The sequence below is a fragment of the Ictidomys tridecemlineatus genome, chromosome 11 (assembly GCF_052094955.1).
Source record: "Ictidomys tridecemlineatus isolate mIctTri1 chromosome 11, mIctTri1.hap1, whole genome shotgun sequence".
Lineage (NCBI taxonomy): Eukaryota > Metazoa > Chordata > Mammalia > Rodentia > Sciuridae > Ictidomys > Ictidomys tridecemlineatus.
The window spans coordinates 102578181-102598552 of record NC_135487.1 but is presented as its reverse complement, the minus strand read 5'-3'; the positions used below and the strand labels follow the sequence as shown (position 1 = coordinate 102598552).

The window sequence follows — 20372 nt, the reverse complement described above, 5'->3', positions numbered from 1 at the left end:
GCAATTAGATTATCCCATCTCCCCATCTGGTGCAGTGAAGAAAACTCATCTGCTTGGCTTACTTTGTATGAGAGAGAATTTAAATTTCCAAGCTATTTGTGATTCAGGTTAAATAATTAAATCCTATCTCTCCCAAATTTTGTTCTGGAAATCCATGCCTCCTTATAATTATGAACTTAATTACTCTGAACAGTGGTAAAGTTCTGAATTATTTAAGGAAGTCAAAAATTGAAGGGGAGAGGATGACATTTCTAAAGGAATTTCATTTCTTTTTCCCCTTATAGCATGTGTTTGATGATCTCAGGGGCTCAGTATCCTTGTCCTGGGTTGGAGATAGCAGTGGGGTAAGTAACATTTTGATTCTATTTCAGTCTGGCAAAAAGATATAGACTTGTGGGGCTTAAGTGCTAAGTATCATTACTTTCTGAAAGTGCAGAGCATAGGCTCAGAGCGGATGTTCACAGGACAGACTTTCAGAAAGCTGTAGTTGTTTTGGTTTTGCTTTAGAACTGGAACCATCTTAAGACTACCTTCTTCCATAGTAGGAAGGTAGATTTTGGTGGCTCCTTACCATCAAGATGCAAGAAGAAGAAAGGGGAAAGACAATGCTGTGTGCTAAGAGAAGAAGCCCCTGTGTAGAAAGAGAAAAGGAAACACTACATATGGTGGCATTTTCCCTCCAAACTGCATTTTTCCTGTGTCCTTTCCCATAGTTATATTGAAGGACTGTGGCACCTGTGGGCCATGTTTTTTTTAACTCCATCCATTCTCCCTGTGCCAACAAAGGAGGAACTGCTAGGACTGGAGGGATGGAGGACAGTCAGTCAAGACTTTCTCCCTCCTAGTGTGCAGCTGGTCTCCCATGAGGAAGGTACGCTGAAGGTCCATGTCACATGCCTCCTGTTGTTCCAGTAATGCATGTATCATAACTTGGAGGCACATGATAGCTATATCAGAAGCCTAAAGAAATAAAATTTTGGTTTTGGAAAGCAAGTTGAAGCTTAATTATTTTTTAAGCTTCCAGTAGAATTTCCTTAAACTTGTCTCAGTTTCTTCTAAAAATTGTTAGACCCTAATTTCCATGATTTATCTATTTAACTAAGATATGTGGTATCTCCGAGTTTTCTTCTTATATCACTTTTTGAGACGCCTTAGACTCCTGTACTAATCTGTCCAGAATCTCTTTTTTATGCATTTTTTTTGTAGAAAAATAGTTTTGTATAAAAAGAATTTGTGGAGAACTAATAGGAAGAACAGAAGAGACATATATACATACCGTTGCCTGACAGCACCCATGGTATTCTTGCCTCCATAGATGTAAAAAAAAAAAAAAAAAAAGATGGTTCTTGCATGAGGATGTTTTATGATAATTTGAATACAAAGTAGTTAAATCCTTCCTTTGTGGTAATGTGTATTTAAGTAGCTCTGCCTTACTGCTTCAAGGGTAGGCCAGGAGGATCATCCCAAAGAAATGAGTGTAGGACTTCTCCAGGCATTGTAAGTCCTAGCAACTTGGTACTTCTTGGTTCTTGGACATGTTGGAATATAGGCTGCTACACAATAGGACTTTCAGCAGCCTATCGGGTGTGGTTTAATCCCGTCACATATCAGCATATAATTGGGATATCTTTCTCATTGATGAAATGCTTTTGTTTCTCTCCAGGTTATTCTAGTCTTGACTACCTTCCATGTACCACTGGTAATTATTACTTCTGAACAGTCCAAGCTATATCGAAGGTGAGATGACCAACATACATTAGGGGCATTTGACTAAGTAATACATTGGGAGTGCAAGTTCCCCATTCTGGACACTGTGGAATCTAATGTTGATTTAGTTCTTCTTGCCGTCTTGATATTTCACCAGACTGTTCACACTCAGCACACTTTTTATTGTCAACTTAGCAACCTAAGGAAATATGAAAAGGATGCCAAGGAGATTAGGTTACCTGAGGGGCAGAACAACAAAGGAAGATGAAGGGCCTATAGGAATGTGTGTGAATGTTAATTTACTTATTTGCAGGAGGTAGTATGGATTTTTATACATCTACTTATTATGAACAATGATTTTTATATTTCTGAAATGAAAATTTTCATTGCAACTTCTAAACAATATGGAATATTTTAAGGCCTAGACAGATTGTTCCTATAGTAGATGGAGATTGTCAGGTGGCTGTTTCTACATAAGAAGGAGGTTCTCAGGTCAAACTTACCAAAGTGCTTTAGAGTTCACACCAGTAATGACAGTGGGAACGCGTGTTCTGTTAACGTTCACATCTTAGAATTGTCTCCTCCAAGGTACAGAATGGTTAAATAATAGGTTCTTTCCTCAACAGTAAGACTAAATACCAGAGTTAACTCCCCAAATCACCAGTTATCTTCTCAATCATTTACGTCAATTTCATTCCCTTCCAACCCCTTCCCCTAGGGACCTAAAGAAATTGTGACATCCCAGCAGATGATGCTGAAACTACCCCAGGGTCAGAGTGTCTTCCAGGAATTATGTTTATTTCTAAGGGTTCTTTATTTGACTGTTGGTCTTGTCGTGGGAGGGAACCCATGTTGAAGCTCTGAAGTAAACCAACCTCCTCTCCCCAATAAGTGTGATCCTTGCCTGCTGTTCCTGGGTCTGGAGCCAGAGCTCTCTCCCCTTCATCATAGTAATATTGGCTTAAAATAGGCAGATAGACCTTTCAACCAAGAAGGAGCTGCCATCTTGAATTACTCTCAGCTCTGTGAAGGCAAGGTTCTGGACCCACCTCCAGGTGCTCCAGCATCTACCAAATAATGACTGACATGTCAGCTGGCAATAAGTGTTAATGAATGAAAGCCTTGGATTCTCTGTAATCTTTAGACTAATAGTATAGTTTTATTTGTTTGATATAGAATTGACAACATATTATGGAATCCTAGTTCTAGAAAAGTCTATAATAGGTGACTTTGTTTATTCATTTAGAACAGTAGTTCTATCATTTCAGATAGATGAAAAGTCTCCTGTTTAGGAAGGGAAAAAATGCATTTTAAAATGTGTAACTTTAGTAACTCTTTCTAGTATTTAAGAATCCTTGCTGTTATGAAATTTCTCATGTTATGGCTTTCCTTGCCAACTTAACTTTCATTATAAAAGCAATATAATCATAATATAGTATTTGGAAATTGGAACATCAAGAAAGAAATGCACTCAATAGCTGAGTATAATCTTAGTTTATTTACAGCTTATTATCTTGATTTTCTCCTTTAATGTTGCATCATTTGGCTATCTAGTCTTGGGAAGCAACCTGGAAGTTGCCAAGTTTCGTTGGCAAGCAGGCCTGGGATTGAATCCCAGCATTGTCATTTACAAGCAGAATGAACTTGGGCAAGTCATTTTAACCTCCTCAGTCTTTTCTGTCCTCTATAAAAGGAGGACAGTAATAATACTCACCTCAGTGTTGTGAGGAGTGCTCTGCCGTGCCTGGCATGGAATAAGAACTTGGTGCTATTTGCTGCTGCATGGCCCACGGCCACGGATGGCACGTAGCCAAAGTGCACTGGCACTGCTGTACCAATTGTTAAAACAAACTGAAAGCCTTCCATGCCAGTTAGTAAAAAGTGATTGCCTGCCCCCAAATACCTCCACAGCGTCTACATATGCACACCTCTGCCCCTAGCCCCTGCCACTGTGCAGATGTTACTAATACCTGGCCTTATGAGCTGCACCCATTCCATTATTCAATACCCATACAGTCCCCTCTGCTAGTTAGTCCTCAGTTTTTTAGATGCACATAAAAATCATTATTCCATTGGACAGTTATAGCTAGTTCTTTCACTGAAACTAATGTTACTGTGATTCATATTATACATATTTGTGATACTCATTGCTAGTTCAATTTTTTAGTAGCAAATGAAAGCCTCCTCTCTGATTGATGGTTACGTGATTTGATTTGATTTTTTTAAACTCCTCCCTCTCCAGTTGAATTATCTTCCGTACCTAATGCTTTAGCCAGTTTTTTGCTCTCCTTCTCAATTCTTTTTCTCTACGTTGTTCTTTGATCATTTGGCTGGAATTGAACCTAATAGTTTTCCTAAGGCAGACCCATGGGAGTGAAAGCGTTTTCATGAGTTTTTCCCCCTATCCTTTTGCTTTTCAATATTGTGCCCACCTTAAGACAACCAAAACCAAAATAAGAACCAGTCTTACTGTGTTACTGCTTAAATACCCACCCCCATCTGACTCAGCTGTTTTTCATCATCACGTCTGTTCTTATGAGAACCCCTTTGCTAACATATAATTTACTAGAGAACAGCTCTGTTTGTTTCTGACTCAGTATGATGTTACCAGGGTTGTTTTTCTTCATGTTGCACAGCAGTACCCTTGTTGTTTTAACCAGTCACTTTGAATGTTAATTCTCTCTACCTTACTTACTAGTAAGTGAAAGCCGATTCCTACCTGCTTCCAGAGTTTAGGTGGAAACTGTAAATATGCCTTGTTGCCTCTCCAACTGGGCTGGCCTCGCTGGAAGTGAGTCACATTGTTGAACACACTAGGCAAGGAGCCAGGTATGATGGCACATGCCTGTAATCCCAGCAGTTGAGGAGGCTGAGGCAGAAAGATCACAAGATCAAAGTCAGCCTCAGCAATTTAGCAAGGCCCTGTCTCAGAAGGCCTGGGGATGTGGCTCAGTGGTTAAGCACCCCTGTGTTCAATCCCTGGTACGGGGGGGGGGGGCCGGGGGGAATGGAAAAAAGGAGGGTTCAGTTTAATCAAAATGAGTTATGAGTTCTGAGTATGCTATTGTTGCCAAATTACAAAAAGTAAAAAATAAAGGCCACCAGATCCACTCCAAAGACTCTTCTGTGTTTCACGGCATTCTTAACTGCCTTATTTATTAGGTTACCTTTGTCTACTAAATCTTATATAGTCAAAGGTTTATTAGGAATACAAACAAAAGACAGCTAGTCACATGCCACCCGCTGCATGTAGTAAGGCAGAAGGTCTTGCAAGAATAGAAGAAAGTTTTCTCTTACCTGTGCAATTAGAGGGACTATATTTCTCTTTAGGTTTTGAAAAAGAATTGTTGAAGGATTTGGGAGCTAATAAAGTCCCAAGAGCATTAATGGTTAGGTAAAATTGAGAGAATATATTAATACCTTCAGTTGAAATCATGTTTAAGTTGTATAAATTTTTGATTCTCTGTTAATGAATATTAGTTTGTATAATAGCTTGTTAAGTACCTTTGTCTCTCACTTGCAAAATATGAAGTTAAAAAATAAACTAGTTATAATTCAGATGATACTTTTTTTTTTCAACCAGAAGATATCCTGCGTCTTTTTGCTTTGTGGCCTTGAGTCTAACTCCTCAGTGTATGAGCTCTGCTTAGCCATGCAAACATATGCATTGTTCTGCATCAACATTCTGTACCTAATTAGCACAAAACTACTGGATTACTTTATTTTTGGTTTTTATTTTCTCTTGAAAGTTACTTAAATTTTGGAAATTAATCTGGAAATCTCTAAGAGATTTCATATCAAAGTTTATTCCATGGTCAATGTAAGTTTTTCAGGATGTTGCTTCAGATTAAAAAGAAAAGAAAAAAAGACAACATAGGTATACAACAGGCAGAGAGTTGCTAAGGCAGTTAGCCATCTTCTTTAAGCCATCTTGTGTGAAGACTTTTTTTTTTTTTTTGAGATGCTGGGGATTGAACCTGGGGCCTCGCACATGCTAAACATCTGTTACTGAGCTACATCCCCAGCCCAACTGCAACCTTTTTAATGATATTCTCAGGTCAGTTTCACTGCAGTAGATTATTAACAATGACTGTATATATTAGTTACAGGTAAAGATAAATTCCATTTTCAAGATGTATTTTACTGCTTGTTTAAAAAGAAAAACTTTACTTAAATGCATGATGATGGCAGTTCACCTTTAATACAACTTGTTTTATACTGTTAGAGTTATCTTGTTAGTCAAAGCAAAATAAGAAACCCAGATACTCATATTCCTTCTGATTAAAAGTTTTTATTTGTAATGTTCTGCTTATTTTTTTCCACTTATATTTTCAGAATTTCTACAGAAAATATGAATTTTTCCAGGAATGATAAAACACAATAAAATATTTAAAATATAAGGTAGCGTCAGACAGAAACAAAGTGACTGAAAGTAGTGGGCTTTAAGGTTAGTGTGGGTTCAAATTTTGCCATTGTAACCTGGCACCTACTTCAGGTCTAGGATTCCTTTGGCACATTTTAATAAGCCACATTCTCCCTGTTGATTTTTTTTTTAGAGAGAGAGAGAGAGAGAGAGAGAGAGAGAGAGAGAGAGAATTTTTAATATTTATTTTTTAGTTTTCAGCAGACACATCTTTGTTTGTATGTGGTGCTGAGGATCGAACCTGGGCTGCACGCATGCCAGGCGAGCGCAATATCGCTTGAGCCACATCCCCAGCCCCTCCCTGTTGATCTTTAACTAGAAGTCTCAATTCAGTTGGTACTTGTAATTTGTGATAGTTATAGTTATTATGTTCTATAAAGTTGCCACAAACACTGAATTAGTGAATACTGAACCATTGCTTCTAGGGAAAATAAAGGGTTAGTTTTCTGCAAATCTCTGGTTACAACATTTGTCAACTGATCGATACATAACCTTGTTTTATGTGTGTTTCTGTCTACAGATACTTTATTTAGTATGTATTGTTGCTTAATTAAAATTGAGTTCATGGCCAAAGGCATAATAATCCTTGCCCAGATGAAGCTTGTTTGACTCATGTATTTTCACCATGGGGCATATCAAAGTCTTTTTGCTTGGGAACACTAAACAGCATATCACCACTACATGTGGAGGCCATTTTAAACAGAAAAATCATTAGCAAAAAATACAGAAATGCAAAATTATGGCACTTAATGGACCATGAATAGGATACTTGTTTGCAGTATAAAAGCTGAGATGGGAAGGCAGAGTATAATCATCTTTGATTTCAGCTGGGAACCTATGTTCTATGTGACTCAAATCCTTGGTTGCCTTGCTAATATCTCCAACTGACTGTGAAAGCACCATGAACATTGACTTTGGGGTTACAAATAGATTTAAGTGTGTAGGCAAATTTGCAAATACAGATTGTGTGAATGGGGGTGAACTGTATCAACTTTTCCAATTAGTGAAAACTGTAACTCAATAATTATTTTTATTGGCAAACTGGCAACGTGGCAAACTGAACAAAGGAATAGAGAAAATGGGTAGGTGCATGTTAGAAACAGCCTAGATTGCTATGAATAAAAATTTATAAATGATTCTATTGAGGATATAGACAAAAAGAGGTACAGTTATAGAAAAAGCTTCTGTCTTAGCCAGAGTGTTTGTAATCCATGGCACAATGTTAGTGAGAATGTAAATGCTAAAGGCTGTCATGAGGAAGTTGCAGACAGAAAAGAAGCTTGTGTTATTAGATAATGGAGCAAAGGCAATCTGTGTTATAAAGTGGCAAAAAACTTGACTAAATTGTGTTCATGTTATAGTGTTAAATAGTAGGTAGAATTTGCAAGTGACAATATTGGGAGTTTAGCTAAAGCGATATCTAAGCAATGAATTGAAGCTATAGCTTTGGCTGTTCATGACAGCTGATAGCAAAATTTGAGAAGAATGAACTTAAAGACAGAATTGTTAAGCATAAAGGAAGCAGAACTTAAAGATTCAGGAATTTCTCAGTCTACACATATTGCAAAAATTGTGATCACTAAGTATTGGCCAAGAGACCGTTTGATAAAGATGAATATAGATATGAGCCATAAACTTAATTAACCATTCAGCAGAAAAATTACTAGTTTGAACTTAAGAGGAAGGAGACATAATGGAATGAAGGAAGGCTGCTGGACTTCTTGAGTTTGAAAGGATGGAACCATAAAACTATTCAGCTAATAGGTACTATTTTTCAAGACAATGATCCTCAAAGCAATTCAGAAATCATCAAGGTTGCCTCCTCAGTTTCAAATTTGGGGCTAGGTTAGGAAGGGTAACCTTTCTCATTTAGAGATAGCTTTCACCCAAAGCCATGTGTGCAGGGTCATCCATCAGCCCAGTGGATCTGGAGGACAGAACATTGAGCCAGTGAATATTATTCTCAAGCCTTAATATCTCATGGAGTTTGCCTTGTGGTTTGGACTTTCCTGGATCTCCTCTATTCTTTCTCATTTCTCCCTTTTGGATTGGATAGTCTCTGCTATGCCTGTCTTGCTACTGTATTTTGGAAGCACATCACTTGTTTGGCTCCACATTCACAGCTGGAGAGGAATTTACTTCAGAATGAATCTTTCCTTGAGACTCAATTATATCTGATTTAGATAATATTCAGATGACATTTTGGATTTTATACTTTTGGCTTGATGCTAGAAAGAGTTAAGACTTTAAAGGCTCTTGAGATATAATGAATGTATTTTGCATGTGAGAATCTGGACATAAACTTGGGGGCAGAGGCAAGGGCAGAAAACTATAGTCTAATTGTCCCCCTCAGATTCATATGTTGAAATCCTAACCTTCCGGGCTGGGGATATAGCTCAGTTGGTAGAGTGCTTGCCTTGCATGCCCAAGGCCCTGGGTTCAATTCCCAGCATCACAAAAAGAAAGACAGAAAGAAATCCTAAGTGATGGCATTAGGAGGTGGGGGCCTTTGGTGGGTGATTAAGATGTGAGGATAGAGTCCTCACAAAAAAGATTAGTGCCATTATGGGGGTGTGGCTGGGGTTGTGGCTCAGGGATAGAACGCTCGCCTAGTGCTTTGTGAGGCCCTGGGTTCCATCTTCAGCACCACATAAAAATAAATAAATAAAACAAAAGTATTAAAAAACAATTTCCATAAATTTTTTTTTTTAAAAAAAGATTAGTGCCGGGGGAAAAAAGGGGGAGAGAATTGAACAACAGCAGAGGAGGTAGAGAGGGAAGATGGGAGGGGAGGGGAGGGGAGGGGGGATAGTAGAGGATAGGAAAGGTAGCAGAATACAACAGTCACTAATATGCCATTATGTAAAAATGTGAGTATGTAACAGAAGTGAGTCTGCATTATGTATTTGGGGAGTTCAAAACCCAATTGAGTCAAATGTATGAAAGATGATATATCATGAGCTCTGTAATGTTTTGAACAATCAATAAAAAAAAAATGGAAAAAAAAAAGATTAGTGCCATTATAAAAGACACCCCTGGTGTGGGGTCTCAGTGGTAAAGTGCTTGCCTAGTGCGCACACAGCCCTGGGTTCAATCTCTAGTATGAGAGGCTGTGGGAAAGAGAATAGAAACATATTTTGAAAGAGAGACTGACCCAGGAAGTTCCCTTGACCTTTCTGCCTTATAATGTTACAGTGACAAGTGACAATATGGCAATTTGTGAACTAGGAAGTAGGCCTTCACCAGACACCAAGTCTGCCGGTACCCTGATCTTAGACTTCCCAGCCTCCAGAAGTGTGAGAAGTCAATTTCTGTTGCTTTTAAACCACCCAGGCTATGGTATTCTATTATAGCAGTCCAAATGGACCAAGGCAAGCTCTATTTCACACATTTGTGTTTCAGCATTGTTATCTCGAGTTGTAAACATGTGCAATTCATGTGCATGTTTAGACCACAGATACACCAAAAGCGATTATTTTTGGTAATCTAAATGAGCAGATATTAGGGGTTGACGCATAAAATGGTTATTAAAAAGATTTGTTTCTAAAAGATGGTTTCACAGGGTTTTAATTGTTAACTCATCACTTGACTGCTGTGTATAATTCCATTAATTATCTTATGGAGTTTGAAAAGCAGATTCAGTTTTCAGGGTGTATTATTGATTTCCACTTTGTGATGCATGCCATATGCATATGTATGCTGATAGCATTTTATTTGAAGGTAGCTTTATTTTCTGTGTTATATCTCTCCAGGCCCAAAGCAGCCTAACAGAACCCTAGTTATTTAACCCCCAGCAGGTTCTCCATTTGTTTAACTGACTACCACAGGGTTGCCACAGATGTTTTATTTCACTCATGTTGCTTTCTTTTTCTGAAGGGCACAAGGATGAGTTTGTTGTGCCAAGTTCTTAGAAAGCAAGCAGGCTTGCCAACAGGTTTGTGGAGGTTCCCTGGGGATGCCACAAAGGGGGGAGATTTGTAAATGGTAATAGACAAACTGCTGCAGCCCCTGGGAAGGTTGTATGGGCTGCTGCTGCTGCTGCTGTGGATCCTGCAAAGCTGGGAATTGTTTATGCACATCTCTTGCTGGCTGTCAGAAGAGTAAGAACTGATCTTTGTTGAGTGGTGTCAATCACTATTTTATGTAGCCAGGAATTTCCTCTGGAGAGGAGGAGTCATCTGAACAACTTAAAGACATGCAGTTTATTTTAACATACTACCAGAGACCTGAACCACATTGGGGTGTCCCTCCTGTCTCCAGCTTCCTGTCAACCTATCTCTACTGTCCTATCACAAGCCCTAGCAAGAGAGGAAAACCTCACAGTTAATTTAAAGTAGTCTTTAGTTTGAAGCTAAGAATTAAAAGAACTGGACTGTAGTTTCAATTTTGTCCTTAATTAACTACTTGACTTTTGAAAAAGTGTCTCCCCTTGCAACTCCTCATGAGAGGGAGTTGAACAAGCTGTTCTCCTTGATTCCTTGCATCTCTCACGTTCTGTTATTCTCGGTTCTTTATTTAGTGAAGATACAACCAAAATTTGTACCATCCTTTTAGGTCATAAATTCTATAGTGAGGACATTTCTCTGGGCAACTAACTTGCAATGCACCGTGGTCTTCATGGATAGATACTTAAATTTAACAAATTTAAATTGATTTGGCATTTCATTATTGTTTTAAGAGAGCAGTGCATAACATTAAACCTGTCAGACAGCTCCTCATTGTTTTCTCATGTTAGATTTCTTTTTTTTTTAATTTTAAATTAATTTATTTATTCTAATTTGTTATATATGACAGCAGAATGCATTTCAATTCATAGTACACAATTTTTCATGTCTCTGGTTGTACACAAAGTAGAGTCAAACCATTCTTGTCTTCATACATGTACTTGGGGTAATGATGTCCATCTCATTCCACCATCTTTCCTACCCCTTTGCCCCCTCCCTTCCCCTCCTTTCCCTTTGCCCTATCTAAAGTTTCAACATTCCTCCCATCATGCTCCCCGCCCCCCAGCGCCTAATAGAAGAAAAAGTAGGCCCAAATCTTCATCATATCAGATTAGGCCCCCACTTCCTTAATAAGACTCCTATTCAAGAATCAATAAATGGGATGGATTCAAACTGAAAAGCTTCTTCTCAGCAAAAGAAGCAATTAGTGAGGTAAATAGAGAGCCTACAGAATGTGAATAAGTTTTTACCACGTTAACATCTTATAGAGCACTAATCTCTAGGATATAAAGAACTCAAAAAACTTAACATCAAAAAAAAAAAAACCAATCAATAAATGGGCCAAGGAACTAAACAGATACCTCTCAGAAGATGATATACAATCAATCAACAAATGTATGAAAACATGTTCAACATCTTTAGCAACTATTAAGAATACAAACAACAGTAAATGTTGGCGAGGATGTGGGGAAAAAGGCACACTCATACATTGCTGATGGGACTGCAAATTGATGCAACCAATCTGGAAAGAAGTATGGAGATTCTTTGGAAAACTTGGAATGGAACCACCATTTGACCCAGCTATCCTACTCCTCGGTTTATACCCAAAGGACTTAAAAACAGCATTCTACAGGGACACAGCCACATCAATAGCAGCACAATTCACAATAGCTAAATTGTGGAACCAACCTAGATGCCCTTCAGTAGATGAATGGATTTGAAAAATGTGGCATATATAATCAATGGAATATTTCTCAGCATTAAAAGAGAATAAAATTATGGCATTTTGGTAAATGGATGGAGCTGGAGAATATATGCATTTAACAAAATACAGAACCCCTTCAGGTTCATGTTAGATTTCTTAAAACCTGAACGTGGATTCAAATACCTCTCAAAGGTATTGTTGAAATGAACTTTTGGGAAAAGCTTTGAGAAATCAAGAGTTAAGGATGGTTGGTTTTTCCTAACTATAATTTGTGAGCTACATATGTTAGAAACTTTTGTCTAGGGATGGTAACTTTTAGTGGGAAAAACATCAAAACCCCTACTATAAATTTACAGCTTTGTAGTAAGTGCTGTGGATTAACAGATTAGTTAGGAGGCCTTTGGCTGCATTTAGCAGATTCCACTCAAACTAGCTTGAATAACAAGGGAATTATTGATTCACAGAACTAAACACAGAGCAAGAACAGCTTCAGGGCCAGTGCAATCCGGTGTCCTAGGCTCTGCTTCTCTGGAATTCCAGAATTACTTCATTTGTCCCTTCCTTTGCAAATGACTAGCGATTTTTTGCTTTGCATTCACGTACTACATTGTTGGGACTCCTCAACTTTAGTGCTGTTGACATTGGGTACAGATGATTCTTTTGTTTTTGTGGGATTGTTTCCTGAGCATTGTAGGGTATTTGGTGGCCTCACTGACCGCCACTTGATGCCAGTAGCATCTGAACCCTGAATATTAAAAATATCTCCATATATTACCAAATGTTCCCTGGGGGACAGAAACACTCTGATTGAGAACAGCTGGTCTAAGGGGAAACAGACCATTTCAGCAAGTGGTTATCTGGGGGAGAAATGTGTTCTCTAGAAGACCTCAAACTCTTAAACTTTCTCTTTTGGGGCTAGAGATGTGGCTCAGTGGTAGAATTTGCCTGGCATATATGAGGCCCTTGGTTTCAAAGTTTGAATCCCCAGCACCACACACAAACAATAAGATATATATTTATATATATTATTATATTTTATATATATATATAATAATTATATATATATATAAAACTTTCCCTTTTTGTCTCACTGGCTCAACCTAGGTCACTCCCCGATTCCTGAGCCCCTCACTGGTGAAGGAGTTGGATTTTCTCTGACTAATCAGGCTCCCACTGGAGAAAGTCATGATAAGAGAGAGAAGAAGCCAAATATGAACCCAATAATATCCATCACCACACTCTAAATTTGCCCTTTTTTTTTCTTCCTCTCAGTGAGGATTATGGGAAGAACTTTAAGGATATTACAAATCTCATCAACAACACCTTTATTCGGACTGAATTTGGCATGGCTATTGGTCCTGAGAACTCTGGAAAGGTGAGATTCATTCCTACATCTATAAAGTTGGTACTTGATAACACATACAGGGCTGTCTGATGTCAGTATTAAAATAATCCAGAGATACACAATATTGTATTTTAGTTTAGTATTGCTGAATTTTTAAAATTAGGCATAGTTTAATATCAGTCACACAAGAATCTTAAGGTTTTTCGGTACCTGTCTAAGATGCATCAAAATCTTTCTACCTCTGTTGCAGTTTTTAGCATTATGTGTGTACTCCCCATGACAACATTTTAGTCTCTTGGGAAACTAACAAATCTCAAAATTGATCAGGCTCAAAATTGCAGGTATAATGTATTAGCTCAATTCAGAATGATTTTTTTTTTAAGATTAATACTGAAGGAATCAAATGGAGCAACAAATCTTTATATAGTCTAAAGAGTTTAATGTCTGGTGAAAATGGCACAAGAACTTTCTTTGCTAAATTTGATCTTTCTCTTCCTGGCCAGGTGATATTAACAGCAGAGGTATCTGGAGGAAGTCGTGGAGGAAGAATCTTCAGGTCATCAGATTTTGCAAAGAACTTCGTGCAGACAGATCTCCCTTTTCATCCTTTGACTCAGATGATGTATAGCCCCAATAATTCTGATTACCTGTTAGCCCTCAGCACTGAGGTAAGTCCAGCTGAAAAGCTTGGCTTGCCTGTTGCCATTTTTATACTTTAAGAATAGACTGTCTTAAAAGGACATGGTAGCTAAATGCTTTTATGTTGACCTTTTTCCCAGTGTAGTCTTACACACAAAATATGTATTTTTTACTTTTCTTCCCTATTTGATAAAGAATATGATTTCTGTTTGCTCTCTATTCAGATAAGGATAATGTAAGTTGCCATTATAATTTTTTAAGCAAATATATATGTGCTATTGAAGAAATGAACTAAAAATAATTTAATTCTTGTTGTGCTACCAGAGATAAGTGTAAATCATCAAATTCCTAGTATTGTTATTGTTCCTTTCTTGTGACCAAACCACATCTTTATATATTTTTTTCTTTTTTGCTAATTCTTTGGTTGTGTATTGATTTCTGCCTTTGACATTTCATGTATTAAGTATCCAAATCCTCAACTCCCTGAGCCCCCTACCACATTCCTATACTATCCCCAGAAACCAGTGTCCCTCACTCATTGACCCATCTGTCTTCTGAAAGTTCCTTGAAGAACACATTCAGCTCTTGCTGTCCTGGAAGACCAGTCTCCAAACCTGGAGTTGAGGGTGCCAAGTGGCTGAGTGGCCAGACTATGATGGTCAAAATTACACTTTACACTTATGTGACTTTCCTCACAAGTGTATATGTTCATAAGTAGACTTGGTATAGTCTACTGATTATATAAGTATATCTGGTATATAAGTATGTATATAGGGTATGTAAGTAGACTTACATGGTGTATAAGTAGAGTGCATATGGTATAAGTAGGCTTGGTATACTCTACTGAGCAGCAGCATCCGATGGGAGCATCTGACAAGTGGGTTAAAGATGCGAATCCCTAAGCCTCAACCCAGATACAAGAAACCTGTGACTTTTGCTTGCAGTGGCTCATGTTTTTATCTAGCTCCCCAGCAGGGCCTGCACTCCAAAATTTAAGAGCCATTGTTGTGCTGACTATTCTGGGGCAGAAACAAGACAACCCACTGTGGACTAGGCAGGCAGGGCAAAGGTGACATGGAGAGGATGAAGGGCCAGGAAGAGAGGTCCAGGTGCTGAGTCTTTCGTGGGGAGATGTTTGAGTAGAGATGAGGCTGAGGGGTGCTCCAACGGGTTCTTATTCATACTTAGCTGATGGAAGCCAGAGGAAAGGCTTGCTGGGGTGCTTCAGACCTTAGAGAAATTAAATGGAACTAAGAGACCTCCATGAAAATAGACAGAACCATGGATCTCCCCTTTGACCCTCTTATCTCCAAGTATCTCAAGCACATTAAAAATAAAAAGCAATCCTCAAGAAGGGACAGAAACAATCTGTATTTTCGCCTAGAATTTCTTCCAATTAAGGGTAAATTAGAAATGCTGTGAGGTGATTATTACCAAAGGAAGGGGGACATTGAAGAATGGTGGGTGAGGATGGGGGAGCACAGAAGATTAACTCTGTCTAGATCAGCCCCATTCAGTTTCATCTGTACCAGAACATCTCTGTCCTATCTCCACTGAAGCTGAGCTCAATTAACTCACGTTGTCAATATAAATGACATTGTCAGTCTTCATAATATTAAGTCTGCTGCATTTCAAAGTATTGGCCATCCCTCCTTTGAGGAATCCTACTGGCTTGGTTCTGTGACATCATACCCTTTGTTTACCTTTCTGGTCATTCCTTGTTGGTCTTAAACACCTTTCAACTATCCTTAAATGCCCCCTGCTCATTTTGCTCTAAGTAATCTCTTGCCACTTTTACAGTTTAACTATCACTTATCTCTAGCCCTGGCTTCCCTGTAGGGCCTCAGAGTCCTATCTTGCTGCCTCCTTGGTATCTCTAGCTGTATGTTACACAGATACCTCAAACTCGATCCCAAACTGAGCTTCTTCCATGTCCTTCTCTCAGGTGTGCTCTTCTTCCCTTAATCCTTATGCTAGTTAATGATACAACAATGCATTCTAGACCCCAACCCAAAACCCAGAGTGATTGACTTTGAGATACATATGTGCTCAAGGACACCCACGTATACCCACATACACACCCATACCCGTACTACCCTACAGGAAAAGTCATCTAGTTCCATTCTAGCTTCTGAACTCCTACTGGTCCTATTCCTCAAGGCTATGAATGAAATCCTCATTAACTTTTTTTTGGATACCAGGGATTGAACTCAGGGGCACTTGACCACTGAGCCACATCTCCAGCCCTATTTTGGATTTTATTTAGAGATGGGGTCTCACTGAGTTACTTAGCACCTCATTTTTGCTGAGGCTGGCTTTGAACTCTTGATCCTTCTGCCTCAGCCTCCTGAGCTGCTGGGATTACAGGCATGCCCAGCCCTCGTTAACTCTTTTTTTTTTTAGTTATTGATAGACCTTTATTTTATTTATTTATATGTGGTGCTAAGAATTGAACCCAGTGCCTCAGACATGCCAGGCAAGTGTGCTACCTCTGAGCCCCAGCCCCAGCCCCCCTCATTAACTCTTAATTAAATTAAGAGTTGGGGCTGGGGATGTGGCTCAAGTGGTAGCGCGCTCGCCTGGCATGCGTGCGGCCCGGGTTCGATCCTCAGCACCACATACAAACAAAGATGTTGTGTCTGCCGAAAACTAAAAAATAAACATTAAAAAATTAAAAAATAATAATAAAATTAATTAATTAATTAATGTGACAGTTATTTATCACAAGTCCTACTTTCAGTTGGGACCTTCTGAAATCCATCTTTCCCATTCTCATCCAAGTATGCCACTTAAGAAAGGGAAACTGTAGAGTCTTCCTCCTGAGGAGAGCACCTCATTTACAGTGCCTGACTTACAAGGAGGCTCTCCGTGAGCTTGCCTCACCTTTTTTCAGAGCATTAGCTCTGCATTTCCTCACCTTGCAAGTTGATGTTCAACGGCTTTGAGCTTCCTACACATGTTGCAGTGCTTTACTACCTCCCTGCCTTTGCAAGACTGATCTAGCTTTGTGCAGCAGCATCTCATCTCCATGTGTGCCTTATTTTGGTTATACTGTTCATTTCAGAGTGGATGCGACTCTCCTCTTCAGGAAACTCTCTGATGCAGTGTTCCTCCCCTCCCCACTTCTACACTAGGCTGTTTCCATGTCATTTACCACCTAACATTGACCTTCTTATCTATGCTCCTTGTGAGCTCCTTGAGAGTAGGGAGTGGGTCTTATTCATCTTTGTATCCCCTATGTAACATCCAGTGGGAGCTTCATATGCATTCGTTATTCTGAACTCCCAAGACCCTGAAGGAGCCCAGATGAGCCATGTATGTATCTGTGAAGCCCAGGCAGCTCTGGTGGAGCCTCAGAGTGTGTGTTTACTGTCCTGTATGATCAAATATGAATTATTAAAAGTCATACAAGCAGCTGCACAGGATAAAGCTGAAATTTTGATAAGTCATTTATAATCTTTCAGAATGGCCTATGGGTGTCCAAGAATTTTGGGGGAAAATGGGAAGAAATCCACAAAGCAGTGTGTTTGGCCAAATGGTGAGTAACAGAAGACTCCATCTGTGCATAGCCCGAAACCTTTTCTGATAATGCTGCCAAAAGTCACATGAATAAATATTGAGCACTTACTATGTGCCAAGTACTCTTCAGGGTGCCATAAGGGAGAGAAGGGTATGACACAGACCTCAACCTGGAAGAACTTCTATTGTGCTGGAAAAGAAGACTTAGTCTAACCCTAACCCTAACCCTAACCCTAAATGTTAGAATATAAACAAAGCACATGATTGAGTAGCTTCTGCCTGCGAAGGATTTATTCTGCAACTTGTGACAACTTTAGTTTGGGGATAAATGCTTCTCTGCACCCAGATTTATGCTCCCTTGTCTAGGAATTCATTTTAGTTATGTAGAACGTAGTAAGGAATCAGGAAGAAAGCTGAACGAGCTTTCAGACTGCGAAAGGCACACTGTCCGTTCACTAGAATTTTTTTCTAGTACTCACTTCTCTTGGCAGGATGCAATGCTCCCACCAGGTGCCTGCATAGAGATGTCCAGGTTGAGGGAGCTCTTACTTGAGAGTCAGGTCACCTTGGTTCCAACCTGGCTCTGCTGCTAGACAGTGACTTAACCTCCCTGGGGAATGTTGGGGGGTGGTTGAGAAAGAGTTGAGTTAACAGGGCTGGGGTGATAGCTCAGTGGTAGAGTGCTTGCCTAGCATATATGAGGCACTGGGTTCAATTCTCAGCACCGCATGTAAATAAATGAAGGTCCATCAACAACTAAAAAAAACAAAAAAGGAAAGAGTTAATTAACAGCCTTCATACCTCCAAAATTCTGATTAGGCTCAGACTCTTGTTGAGAGTGTCTCTCTTTTTTTCCTTTGACTAATTTCAACAAAATTGTTCATCTGTTTTCTCAGTTTGTAGCAGATTGCTGCCAGAGATGAGCTAGTGGCTGCTGGCAACAAGCACATGACAGCATTAGAATTATAGCCTAAGAGCTGGAAGGAGGCATAAAAACTATAAGAGAACAGACAAAACTTAGAGCATGTAACAGTATGAAATTATTCATTGCTGGATCAAGAAAGGATACGTACTTCAGTAAATTCTAATGGGGACACTGTATGATGGTTTGATATGATTGATGTTCCTAATGATGAACTATAATCCCAAGAAAGAGTTTAATGTACTCTACTTAGGCAATCAGGAAAATGTATAATACACATTTGAAACGTCTACCAAAATTAATTAAAACTTAAAAAAGTGGACCTTTTCCAGAAATGCTCACTCAGTGAGATTTTGACAGCAACACTGTGGTATACATACCACATTTGCTCTCATTTAATGTATTTTAATGAATTTTGCTTGTACCATATTAGGTGTAATCAGGAACGAAGTGATTTTTAAGGGAATTAAGTTAACAAATGTTTTCATTCTGTTGGATTCAGAAATGTAGCACATGTTTAAGAGTATAGAAAATTTGATCATTAGAATTTATCTTTAAAATCAGAAAGTTCCATTAAAATGATATTTTGAATTCTATGCAAGGTTATTCACTTTTATAATTCATTACTTTGTTTGACTCTAAATATATTATAACAGATACTCACCTTTTAGATGTTTGTGTTCTAGGAGTTTACAACCTGAAGTCCTGAGACAACATGCTCAAACCCAGCAACTTTCGCTGGTAGTCATCTCTAAGTAACATTAGGGTCTGAATCTAGTTCCCTGCAAACTCCTTTTGCAAGTTACATTTTAAGTAACTCAACTTCTGACCTAGTTGTCTATTTGAAATGAAAGAACTAAATTAGTTAGCTCATACAAATCATCAAACTGGATTCTGAGAGGAAATAAAAGCATAAAATTTAGTACCTGACCTGAAGAAACCAATGAGTATGAAGGAGAGATATGAGGCACACACTGTGCAATTAACATAGCCAACTGGGAGACAGTGAATGTCAAGTGGCTGATACAGGGGGCAGTTTCTCAAATGCGTCACTGGTGACATTTTGGGCTGGATAATCTCTTATTGAGGGCCCTGCTCCATTATAAGATGTGCAGTGGCCCCCCTGGCCTGTACCTGCTGTAAGTAACAACTCCTGCCCACCCCACCTCCACCCCAGTTGTGACAACCAAAAATGTCTCCAGACTTTGCCAAATGTCTAATTTTAGCAGTGTATTCATGTAAAGCAAATATTAAGCTACAGTAGACCCTGATTGAGAAATCACTGCTCTAGAAGCTTGCATCAAAGAAGCCTTCCAGTTAGAATGACAGGAACGCTTCATAGGAGAGCTAGATTTTTAAGCTTGAGTTTGTGAGGGTACAGTTTGGTTATGTGAGAGAAAAGCATTTTACAGGGGAAACAGTATGACAGAAGAGGCAAATTTGGAGAATTTAAACAGATTACTTTGGCTGCCTGAATGCGCCCCCATAATGGTCTAGGAGAAACATGGGGCAAGGCCCTAAGGATCTTGGTAGACCACAGGAGAAATGTGCACAGTAGCAGAGAAGGCCGTCAGTTGGTGCCTGTTGATGACATTCACTAGACTTGCCATGGGATTTGTGACTAAGGTTGATATAGCCCATCAGCAGCCTTAACCCTTTTTTCTCCCCTGTCTTTGCCTTATATAGGGGGTCAGAGAACACCATCTTCTTTACTACCTATGCAAATGTCTCCTGCAGTAAGTATGTTTTAGTTCCACAAAGGGTGTCCTATTATCCATTCATAGTAGAATATTCTGGATTGTGTGAGATAGAAACAAGACTATTCCATTCTCCTGAAATTTTAATAGCTAAAGAGACCTGTTAGTGATTTTTAAAATCTTGAAAGTACACCCAAATTACCACTCTGTGCCCATGTCAAATAAAAATGTAGGCTAGGACTGGGGGTAATAGTGGTAGAGCACTTGCCTAGATGCTCTAGGTCCTGGATTCAGACCCCAGCAGCATGCATACCTGTGTTTGTGTGAAGAAACACACATACACGCATGAATAGGCTGAACATGGAGATAGTATACTTAATTTTACCATTGTATTTATATAAATCAAATATTAGGCTATAAACAATAGCAAATTGAAATGCATCATTATTTCTGCAAAAGAACATGGAATGG

General features: G+C 38.9%; 1 protein-coding gene across 3 annotated transcripts in view; it reads left to right on the top strand.

Annotated features, from left to right (window-relative positions):
• Sort1 (sortilin 1) overlaps window positions 1-20372 on the top strand; it is a 68625-nt gene that overhangs the window by 24026 nt on the left and 24227 nt on the right. For all 3 annotated transcript variants that reach the window (XM_078026938.1, XM_078026937.1, XM_078026939.1), the window contains exons 2-7: window positions 285-344; window positions 1664-1737; window positions 13052-13154; window positions 13628-13792; window positions 17228-17301; window positions 19891-19940. In XM_078026938.1, coding sequence (XP_077883064.1) covers window positions 285-344; window positions 1664-1737; window positions 13052-13154; window positions 13628-13792; window positions 17228-17301; window positions 19891-19940 — 526 coding nt within the window. The remainder of the gene's footprint in view (window positions 1-284; window positions 345-1663; window positions 1738-13051; window positions 13155-13627; window positions 13793-17227; window positions 17302-19890; window positions 19941-20372) is intronic.